Source organism: Oncorhynchus clarkii, unplaced genomic scaffold (assembly GCF_045791955.1).
Source record: "Oncorhynchus clarkii lewisi isolate Uvic-CL-2024 unplaced genomic scaffold, UVic_Ocla_1.0 unplaced_contig_8789_pilon_pilon, whole genome shotgun sequence".
In the NCBI taxonomy this organism is placed as follows: Eukaryota; Metazoa; Chordata; class Actinopteri; order Salmoniformes; family Salmonidae; genus Oncorhynchus; species Oncorhynchus clarkii.
Window position 1 is genome coordinate 155692 of NW_027260938.1, and position 11809 is coordinate 167500.

At 45.3% G+C, this 11809-nt stretch overlaps 1 protein-coding gene across 1 annotated transcript in view; it reads left to right on the forward strand.

Annotated features, from left to right (window-relative positions):
• The first annotated feature begins 308 nt into the window (after window positions 1–308).
• LOC139402448 (uncharacterized) overlaps window positions 309–11809 on the forward strand; it is a 56815-nt gene continuing 45314 nt past the window's right edge. The window contains exons 1-5 of the mRNA XM_071146403.1: window positions 309–367; window positions 1121–1366; window positions 8313–8472; window positions 8566–8769; window positions 8942–9094. Coding sequence (XP_071002504.1) covers window positions 309–367; window positions 1121–1366; window positions 8313–8472; window positions 8566–8769; window positions 8942–9094 — 822 coding nt within the window. The remainder of the gene's footprint in view (window positions 368–1120; window positions 1367–8312; window positions 8473–8565; window positions 8770–8941; window positions 9095–11809) is intronic.

Sequence of the window (11809 nt, forward strand, 5' to 3'; positions counted from 1 at the left end):
TGCGGAAATCCACCTCATTGTCTGCAACACTGCGGGAGTCTTGCCGAAGCTGGAGTAACTCATGGTCAGCCTCTCTCTGGGACAATGGAGAATCGAGAACCTTCTTCACCTCCGCCACAAACTCCTCTAGACTGAATCATACGGCTGACTGTTGCTCCCACAAGGCCGTAGCCCAGGTGAGAGCCCTCCCGGACATCAGCAGGATGAGGTACGCTGTCTTCAAGCAGTCCAAGGGGAAGGCGGAGGGCTGCAGCTCGATGATGAGAGAACACTGCGAGAAACACCCTACAGGTTCCCGATAATGGATAATGGGTAATGGGGAAGATGGGCGACACCTGGAGGGGGGTGGAGACAAGCACGAAGACAAGTGAAACAGATCAGGTCATGATACTCAATCAACTTGCAGGCTGTCTGTGATGACAAAAGTCAGCTCACCAACATCGTAGCTAGATGGCCAGGATCCACCCATGACAGCAGAATCTTTAACAATAGTTGTCTGTGTGCAATGCTGGAAATGGGGTATGGATATGCCTGTCATGGGTGCCTTATGGCTCCCGTTTGAACAGCCCAGACACCTGAAGAGAGAGAATACACCACCTCTCATATCCTGACAAGAGACCTCATAGAGAATACAAAACCTCTCATATCCTGACAAGAGACCTCTTAGAGAATACACAACCTCTCATATCCTGACAAGAGATCTCAGAGAGAATACACCACCTCTCATATTCTGACAAGAGATCTCATAGAGAATACACCACCTCTCATATCCTGACAAGAGATCTCAAAGAGAATACACCACCTCTCATATCCTGACAAGAGACCTCATAGAGAATACAAAACCTCTCATATCCTGACAAGAGACCTCTTAGAGAATACACAACCTCTCATATCCTGACAAGAGATCTCAGAGAGAATACACCACCTCTCATATTCTGACAAGAGATCTCATAGAGAATACACCACCTCTCATATCCTGACAAGAGATCTCACAGAGAGAGTTTTTGGAGTGTGGAAGAAAAGATTCCCGTGCCTAAAGGAGGGGCGCCTCACGAAGAAGGACACTACCCTGACAATCGTTATTGCAGTGGCAGTTCTGTATAACATTGGCAAAGACAAGGCGGATCCTACCTGAGGAGGCTGAGGAGGACCTACCTGAGGAGACTGAGAAGGACCTACCTGAGGAGACTGAGGAGGACCTACCTGAGGAGGACCTACCTGAGGAGATTGAGGAGGACCTACCTGAGGAGGACCTACCTGAGGAGGACCTACATGAGGAGACTGAGGAGGATCTACCTAAGGACAATGAAGAAGATGGCCAGGTGCAACCTGCTGCCAATGGGAATGCTGTGAGGATGGGAATGCTGTGAGGATAACCTTGTTTGAGAACATTTTGTAAAATGCAATATTATATTTTGATAGACACGTACAATTCCGAATTAGGCTATCTGTATTAAATCATTTTGTTAAGGCTTTGTTATTCTCAATACCATACAGGGTGGAACTGGATGCACCAGATCAAAAGAGTGGAGACAGGGCAGAATCAAAATGCATCTAGTCATCTAGTCATCATAGAGGTTAAGGAGAGGGGCAAACAGCTGGGGAATCATCTAGTCATCTAGTCATCATAGAGGTTAAGGAGAGGGGTAAACAGCTGGGAATCATCTAATCATCTAATCATCTAGTCATCTAGTCATCATAGAGGTTAAGGAGAGGGGTAAACATCTGGGAATCATCTAGTCATCTAGTCAACATAGAGGTTAAGGAGAGGGGCAAACAGCTGGGAATCATCTAGTCATCTAATCATCATAGAGGTTAAGGAGAGGGGCAAACATCTGGGAATCATCTAGTCATCTAGTCAACATAGAGGTTAAGGAGAGGGGCAAACAGCTGGGAATCATCTAGTCATCTAATCATCATAGAGGTTAAGGAGAGGGGCAAACAGCTGGGAATCATCTAGTCGTCATAGAGGTTAAGATGAGGGGCAAACAGCTGGGAATCATCTAGTCATCATAGAGGTTAAGGAGAGGGTATACAGCTGGGAATCCTCTAGTCGTCATAGAGGTTAAGATGAGGGGCAAACAGCTGGGAATCATCTAGTCATCATAGAGGTTAAGGAGAGGGGCAAAAAGCTGGGAATCATCTAGTCATCATAGAGGTTAAGGAGAGGGGCACATATCTGGGAATCATCTAGTCATCATAGAGGTTAAGGAGAGGGGCACATATCTGGGAATCATCTAGTCATCATAGAGGTTAAGGAGAGTGATATACAGCTGGGAATCATCTAATCATCATAGAGATTAAGGAGAGGGGCAAACAGCTGGGAATCATCTAGTCATCATAGAGGTTGAGGAGAGGGGCAAACAGCTGGGAATCATCTAGTCATCTATTCATCATAGAGGTTAAGGAGAGGGGCAAACAGCTGGGAATCATGTAGTCATCATAGAGGTTAAGGAGAGGGGTAAACAGCTGGGAATCATCTAGTCATCAGGTCATCATAGAGGTTAAGGAGAGGGGCAAACAGCTGGGAATCTTCTAGTCATCATAGAGGTTAAGGAGAGGGGCAAACAGCTGGGAATCATCTAGTCATCATAGAGGTTAAGGAGAGGGGTAAACAGCTGGGAATCATCTAGTCATCATAGAGGTTAAGGAGAGGGGTAAACAGATGGGGAATCATCTAATCATCTAGTCATCATAGAGGTTAAGGAGAGGGGTAAACAGCTGGGAATCATCTAGTCATCTAGTCACCGTAGAGATTAAGGAGAGGGGTAAACAGCTGGGAATCACCTGGTCATCATAAAGGTTAAGGAGAGGGGCAAACAGCTGGGAATCATTTTGTCATCTAGTCATCATAGAGGTTAAGGAGAGGGGTAAACACCTGGGGAATCATCCATTCATCATAGAACCTCTTTAGGCTAGGGGGCGGTATTTTGATGTTTGGATGAAAAACGTGCCCATAGTAAACTGCCTATTTCTCAGGCCCAGAAGCTAGAATATGCATATAATTGGCATAAACTGTCAAAATATTGTCTGTGAGTATAACAGAACTGATATGGCAGGTGAAAACCTGAGGAAAATCCATTCAGGAAGTGCTGTTTTTCTGAAACTACTCTTTTTGCTCAGTATTTTACTAAATTCCTCCATCAGCTCACTATGTAACAACATTTCCCCATCAGCTCAGTATTTTACTAAATTCCTCCATCAACTCAGTATGTTACTAAATTCCTCCATCAGCTCAGTACGTTATTAAATTCCTCCATCAGCTCAGTATTTTACTAAATTCCTCCATCAGCTCAGTATGTTACTAAATTCCTCCATCAGCTCAGTACGTTACTAAATTCCTCCATCAGCTCAGTACGTTATTAAATTCCTCCATCAGCTCAGTATTTTACTAAATTCCTCCATCAGCTCAGTACTTTACAAAATTCCTCCATCAGCTCAGAATTTTACTAAATCCCTCCATCAGCTCAGTACGTTACTAAATTCCTCCATCAGCTCAGTACGTTACTAAATTCCTCCATCAGCTCAGTACGTTACTAAATTCCTCCATCAGCTCAGTATTTTACTAAATCCCTCCATCAGCTCAGTACGTTACTAAATCCCTCCATCAGCTCAGTACGTTACTAAATTCCTCCATCAGCTCAGTACGTTACTAAATTCCTCCATCAGCTCAGTACGTTACTAAATTCCTCCATCAGCTCAGTATTTTACTAAATTCCTCCATCAGCTCAGTACGTTATTAAATTCCTCCATCAGCTCAGTATTTTACTAAATTCCTCCATCAGCTCAGTACGTTATTAAATTCCTCCATCAGCTCAGTACGTTATTAAATTCCTCCATCAGCTCAGTATTTTACTAAATTCCTCCTTCATCTGTGACAAGAGGTTTCTTTCATAAGCTGAGAAATTTAAAGTTATTTTACATGCCATGATCAGGTGGCTAGTGAGCAAATAATAAATGGCTAAATAATATTCAACCCTATTAAGTATCGGCCTATTTTTTTTTCTCAGGCCCTGAAGCAAGTATTTGCATTTTCTTGGTACCATTTAAAAGGAAACACTTAGAGGTTTGTGGAAGACATGTAGGAGAATATAACACATTAGATCTGGTAAAGGATAATACAAAGAAAAAACAACTGTTTATTTTGTATTACTTTTGTACCATCATCTTTGAATTGCAGGAGAAAGACTATAATGTATTATTCCAGCACAGGTGCAATTTATATATTGGCCACTAGATAGAAGCAGTGTATGTGCTAGTTTAAGTCTGATCCAATGAATCATTGCATTTCTATTCAAAGTTTTGTATCAAGACTGCCCAAATGTGCCTAATTGGTTTATTAATAACTTTTAGTGGTATTCTTTCACTATAATAGCTACTGTAAATTGGACAGTGCAGTTAGATTGACAAGAATTTAAGCTTTCTGCCAATATCAGATATGTCTATGTCCTGGGAAATGTTCTTGTTACTTACAACCTCATGCTAATCACATTAGCCTACGTTAGCTCAACCGTCCCGCAGGGGACCCACCAATCCTGAAGAAGAAATGACAATAATAAGTTATATTTTAATGCCAGCTAGCCTAGCTACAGTAGCTAACGTTCGCTAACAAATGCATTTTCTGTTTAGTACTGGCAAATAACACATTTAATTTTAAACCAGTAAACCCCATGAGATCCTTTCATGAAGGAGTTGCAGCAGTGCTACATTGTTATTAAGGAACAGCAACTTTGTTGCCTCATTTGTCAAGTAGACTATAAGGATCGGTGTCCCGCTAGCGGGATAACTTCCGGTGAAACTGGAGGGCGCGTAATTCAAATAAATTCTAATAGCTATTATGGATATTAAACATTTAGGTACGTACAAGTAAGTGTCTTATATCGTCTGAAAGCTTAAATTCTTGTTAATATAACTGCACTGTCTGATTTACAATAGCTATTACAGCGAAAACATGCCATGCGATTGTTTGAGGACAATGCCCCACATCAAAATATTCTTCCACCGGTACAGGTTTCATACATTCACATATAAAGATTAAATATTCACATACTTTTTGAAAATCTTCCTCTGATTTGTCATCCAAAGGGTCCCAGCTATAATATGTAGTGTCGTTTTGTTAGATAAAAATCATTTTTATATCCCAAAAAGTCTGTTTAGTTGGCACCATCAATTTGAGTAACCCACTCATTCAACTTGCAGAGAAAGAAATCTGAAAATGTACCCCTAAACTTTGTTTCAACAAGTCAAAATACATTTCTATTCACTCCTCAGACACCCTAAAATGTAATCAAACTATACTATTTATTTCGGAAAGAAGTATGTTCAATATGAAACCGATTTTAGCAGGTTTCGCAACTTCGGCATGGTGCACAAAAACACAGATTTACAAGACTGTGTCCTCATTTCTTAATAGTTTTTGAAGTTACAAGCCTGAAACCTTGAACATAGACTGCTGACACCCTGTCGAAGCCATAGGAATTGCATCCAGGGAGCTATTTTACAATTGGACCTTTCTCTTGCATTTTCTAAGAGGTTCGTCTCTCAAAATATACAAATTCTGGGTGGTTTTTCTTTGGATTTTCTCCTACCATATATATTGTGCTATATTCTCCTACATTATTTTAACATGTCTACAAAATTCAAAGCGTTTTCTTTCCAATGGTACCAATTATAAGCATATCCTGGCTTCAGGGCCTGAGCAACAGACAGTTTACCCTGGGTTAGGCCTAAGAAGCTCCAGCTACTTTGTTTCAACTCACAAAATACCTCATACATTGGTGTAACATATCACTAATCACAGTTTGAATCTGTTAATCATAGATTTACCAATCCATATTTAAAATTGAGTGGTGCATCACATCTCTGATTAATTATAAACCTAGATTAGCTCTAACCCTATAGTAATTTAAACCATGTTTGTGCAACCCACCCCTGTTCTCCCAAATGTTTCCTAAATAGTGAAGAGCCTACATTACTTGGAGATATAGTCTGCAAGTGTTAGAGAAAGTAGTGCAGGTACTGTTCACTTTATCCTGCTCAGAAAGTAGTGCAGGTACTGTTCACTTTATCCTGCTCAGAAAGTAGTGCAGGTACTGTTCACTTTATCCTGCTCAGAAAGTGGTGCAGGTACTGTTCACTTTATCCTGCTCAGATTGCGGACAGTAGGGTTTGTTTACAGACATAAGGGGGCCAGTCTGGTCTGACACATGTTTAAATGTGCAATTACAGTAACTATTTAAGTGGACAGTTTAACATTCTCCTCAAGTGAGGTGATTATGGTTGAATGCTGGGGGCCTGATTGGCTCATGTCTGTTATGGCTTGAACCAGTGGTGAGGCTTCACTCAGAGAGGAGTAACCATGCACCAACACACTGCTAAGGCTCCGGAAGTAGGTTACTGTGCCTCCTCTTGATCCACTAAATGTTGTATTTTTTGCCTTAAAGGACCATGGCAGCATGTTTGGGTTCCTACAGACATTGGGGCCCAGAGCAAGGTCCCCAAGGAAAGACAGAGATGCTGAGACAGTAGTGGTAGCCCAGAATGACAGCTACACCCAACGCACTTCCCTCTTTAACCAGGAAGTACTACAGGTAGGAACCAATCACCTTTCTCTTTAACCAGGAAGTACTACAGGTAGGAACCAATCACCTTTCTCTTTAACCAGGAAGTACGACAGGTAAGAACCAATCACCTGCCTCTTTAACCAGGAAGTACTACAGGTAGGAACCAATCATCCTTAAAGGGACAGTACCCTCAGCAACCACAGTCAAACTAATGTTTTTAGTTCATAACACATGGTCAATAGATTGATTTGATTAGTGTTTTCATGTTGGTTAATACATGCCTGATCAGCTTGAGCAAGCACTGCAGTAATGGGTTGGCAGAAAAACAAGCATCATGTCAGGGAGAAGGAATGGAGACCTTGTCCCATAATCCTTAGAGCAGAACAGAATGTTGAGTTATTTAGATTCTGTCCCGAGTATGAGCTATGAAGCGCAGGAGGGAAGTCAAGGAGGAGGGGGAGGTCTGGGAGAAGAGTAGAGAGGGGGAGAAGGGGAGAGGCAATATCCAATAATAATTATTATATGCATATATTAGCAATTTTTTATAATTTTTTTTTCAGTTTTCTAGGGGTACCCAATTTCTCCAAAGGGGGCGTAAATCTGCCATGTCCTAAACAGGTTTAGACAGGAGGCTTGGTGTCTTCAACAGTCTGGCTCTATGTGTTAATAGACAGGAGGCTTGGTGTCTTCATCAGTCTGGCTCTATGTGTTAATAGACAGGAGGCTTGGTGTCTTTAACAGTCTGGCTCTATGTGTTAATAGACAGGAGGCTTGGTGTCTTCAACAGTCTGGCTCTATGTGTTAATAGACAGGAGGCTTGGTGTCTTTAACAGTCTGCCTCTATGTGTTAATAGACAGGAGGCTTGGTGTCTTCAACAGTCTGGCTCTATGTGTTAATAGACAGGAGGCTTGGTGTCTTTAACAGTCTGGCTCTATGTGTTAATAGACAGGAGGCTTGGTGTCTTCAACAGTCTGGCTCTATGTGTTAATAGACAGGAGGCTTGGTGTCCTTAAACTCTGGCTCTATGTGTTAATAGACAGGAGGCTTGGTGTCCTTAAACTCTGGCTCTATGTGTTAATAGACAGGAGGCTTGGTGTCCTTAAACTCTGGCTCTATGTGTTAATAGACAGGAGGCTTGGTGTCTTCAACAGTCTGGCTCTATGTGTTAATAGACAGGAGGCTTGGTGTCTTTAACAGTCTGGCTCTATGTGTTAATAGACAGGAGGCTTGGTGTCTTCAACAGTCTGGCTCTATGTGTTAATAGACAGGAGGCTTGGTGTCTTTAACAGTCTGCCTCTATGTGTTAATAGACAGGAGGCTTGGTGTCTTCAACAGTCTGGCTCTATGTGTTAATAGACAGGAGGCTTGGTGTCTTTAACAGTCTGGCTCTATGTGTTAATAGACAGGAGGCTTGGTGTCTTCAACAGTCTGGCTCTATGTGTTAATAGACAGGAGGCTTGGTGTCCTTAAACTCTGGCTCTATGTGTTAATAGACAGGAGGCTTGGTGTCCTTAAACTCTGGCTCTATGTGTTAATAGACAGGAGGCTTGGTGTCCTTAAACTCTGGCTCTATGTGTTAATAGACAGGAGGCTTGGTGTCTTCAACAGTCTGGCTCTATGTGTTAATAGACAGAGAGACTGAAGTCTAAGACACAGCCAGAGCCTAAAGCATCTACCACCCCCACCACAAACTGACTGGCCTTTATTGTAGGTTAAGTGTTGAATGTTGCTGTACTCTGTGTCACCAGGTACCAACGTGTCCAGACCGCGTTGACCCAGCAGAGTTCGTCACTGCAGGACACCAGGATGCTGACAGAGTTTCTGGAGCGGGTGGAGCTAGAGGAGAGGGTGGAGCTAGAGGAGACCCAGAAGGCCAGGGGGAGGGGCTACAGCAGTAACCTTGGACAGGTGAGGCACAGAGTTTTACCTGCATGAAGTCACACCACACAACATACTACCTTAGGTACCGAGGGTAAAACACCTCCTGTGTTTGTCTCCCAGCCTCTCCACGGTGAGATCAGCTCAGCTCTTACCCTGCTGGGTGATGGGTGTGGAAGCGGTGGTGGGGAGCCCCTGATGGAGCCGCTGGGAAACCCTGTAGAGGAGCTGCAGGAGGCAGTGGAGATGTTGAATGACACGGTCAGAGAGAGAGGACGATCACAGAATCACATCCATGATCAAGCCATCCAGACTATGATCCGACAGGTAGGACGGCCCCGGAGGACTGACAGGTTCTGGTATTGTGAAGGTCCAGTGGTTGGCCTCACATCTACTGTACAGTATCCATGGCAACAGTGAAAACTGTTTCCTTTAGTTTGTTTACTTGACAGAATAAACCAATCCCATGACTGACCCTAGTCTCCCTCTGCTGTCCCAGCTGGCTGTGCTGTCAGTGCGTGTGGAGGACAGTCTGTGCTGCAGTAGAGAGCTGAACCAGGAACTCCTACAGAGAGAGAAAGACATGGCCATGCGCTGTGAACCAGAACAATGTGGACTAGAGGGACTGAAGGAACAGCAAGAAAACCTAGAGGTGAGGGGGGGGGGGGGGGGCTAGAGGGACAGCAAGACCACCTAGAGGTGAGGGGGGGGGGCTAGAGGAACAGCAAGACCACCTAGAGGTGAGGGGGGGGGGCTAGAGGAACAGGAAGACCACCTAGAGGTGGGGGGGGGGGGCTAGAGGAACAGCAAGACCACCTAGAGGTGAGGGGGGGGGGGGCTAGAGGAACAGCAAGACCACCTAGAGGTGAGGGGGGGGGGGGCTAGAGGGACAGCAAGACCACCTAGAGGTGAGGGGGGGGGGGGGCTAGAGGAACAGCAAGACCACCTAGAGGTGAGGGGGGGGGGCTAGAGGAACAGGAAGAACACCTAGAGGTGGGGGGGGGGGGGGCTAGAGGAACAGCAACACCACTTAGAGGTGATGGGGGGGATAGAGGAATAGCAAGACCACCTAGAGGTGAGGGGGGATAGAGGAACAGCAAGACCACCTAGAGGTGAGGGGGGGGGGGTGCTAGAGGAACAGCAAGACCACCTAGAGGTGAGGGGGGGGGCTAGAGGAACAGCAAGACCACCTAGAGGTGAGGGGGGGGCCCTAGAGGAACATCAAGACCACCTAGAGGTGAGGGGGGGGGATAGAGGAACAGCAAGACCACCTAGAGGTGAGGGGGGATAGAGGAACAGCAAGACCACCTAGAGGTGAGGGGGGGCTAGAGGAACATCAAGACCCCCTAGAGGTGAGGGGGGGGAGCTAGAGGAACTGCAAGACCACCTAGAGATGAGTGGGGGGCTAGAGGACTGGAAGGACTAGAGGACTAGAGGGACTAGAGGGATTAGAGGACTAGAGGACTAGATGGACTAGAGGGACTAGAGGACTAGAAGGACTAGAGGGACTAGAGGACTAGAGGGACTAGAGGACTAGAGGGACTAGAGGAATAGAGGGACTAGAGGACTAGAGGGACTAGAGGACTAGAAGGACTAGAGGGACTAGAGGGACTAGAGGGCTAGAGGACTAGAGGGATTAGAGGGACTAGAGGGACTAGAGGGAATAGAGGACTAGAGGGACTAGAGGGACTAGAATACTGGAGGACTAGAGGGACTAGAGGACTAGAGGACTAGAGGACTAGAGGGACTAGAGGGACTAGAGGGATTAGAGGACTGGAGGACTAGAGGGACTAGAGGACTGGATGGACTAGAGGGACTAGAGGGACTAGAGGACTAGAGGGACTAGAGGGACTAGAGGTCTAGAGGACTAGAGGGACTAGAGGGACTAGAGTTATTAGAGGACTGGAGGACTAGAGGGACTAGAGGACTGGATGGACTAGAGGGACTAGAGGGACTAGAGGACTAGAGGGACTAGAGGGACTAGAGGACTAGAGGGACTAGAGGGACTAGAGGACTAGAGGGACTAGAGCTAGAGGACTAGAGGGACTAGAGGGACTAGAGGGACTTGAGGACTAGAGGGACTAGAGGGACTAGAATACTGGAGGACTAGAGGGACTAGAGGACTAGAGGACTGGAGGGACTAGAGGGACTCGAGGGACTAGAGGACTAGAGGTACTAGAGGGACTAGAGGACTGGAGGACTAGAGGGACTAGAGGGACTAGAGGACTGGATGGACTAAAGGACTAGAGGGACTAGAGGGACTAGAGGACTAGAGGGACTAGAGGACTAGAGGGACTAGAGGACTAGAGGACTAGAGGGACTAGAGGGACTAGAATACTGGAGGACTAGAGGGACTAGAGCACATATGTCAGAGTCAAGGCCCGCGGGCCACATCCGGCCCGCAAGAAGGTTTTTTACGGCCCCTGGGATGATCTTGATTTATTATTAGAACCGGCCCGCAGCAAGCCGGCAGCCCGCAGATCTTTTACACGCACCAATACTACATTTCCCACAATGCAAAGGTGACGCACCGAGCAGTAGGCTGCTTCATTTCAATATTTATTGGCACAGCAGTCGTCAGCATCACAGTAAAATTAACTTTCAGATACCCATCAAAAATGGCAAAACGGAAGGTGGATACTGAGAACCGGGGGTTTCAAACAAGGTGGGAGTCGGAGTATATGTTCACGAAGGTAGCTGGAAAACCTGTGTGTCTTCTGTGTGGAGAAAGTGTGGCGGTACTGAAAGAGTATAATCTGAGACGACATTATGAAACGAAACACGCGGACAAAAACAAGAATATGGACATGGAACAAAGGCTACAAAAGGCAGAGGAATTAAAACGAGGCCTCAAATCTCGACAGGCTCTGTTCAAAAAAGCCAAATCACAAGGCCAGGCTGCTGTCAAGGCCAGTTTTATTTTGGCAGAAGAGATCGCTAAATCAGCCCGGCCATTTACGGAGGGGGATTTCATCAAAAACTGCATGATTAAAGTTTGTGACGAAGTTTGCCCAGAAAAAAGGCAACTCTTTTTAAATGTGAGTCTGAGCAGAAACACCATTGCCGAGAGAGTAGACCAGTTGTCCATCAATCTAAAAGAGCCGCTTGTGAAAAAGGGAAAAGATTTTATTGCATATTCCTTGGCTGTGGATGAGAGCACCGACATTTCTGACATTGCCCAGTTGTCAATTTTCATCCGCGGAGTGGACTCCAACCTAAGCGTGACAGAGGAGTTTTTGGCTTTACGTCCTATGCATGGCACAACTACGGGGCATGATTTGTATGAAGAGGTGTCAAGATGTGTAAATGAGATGGAGCTGCCTTGGGAAAAACTCGTGGGTTTGACAACCGACGGAGCACCTGCGAT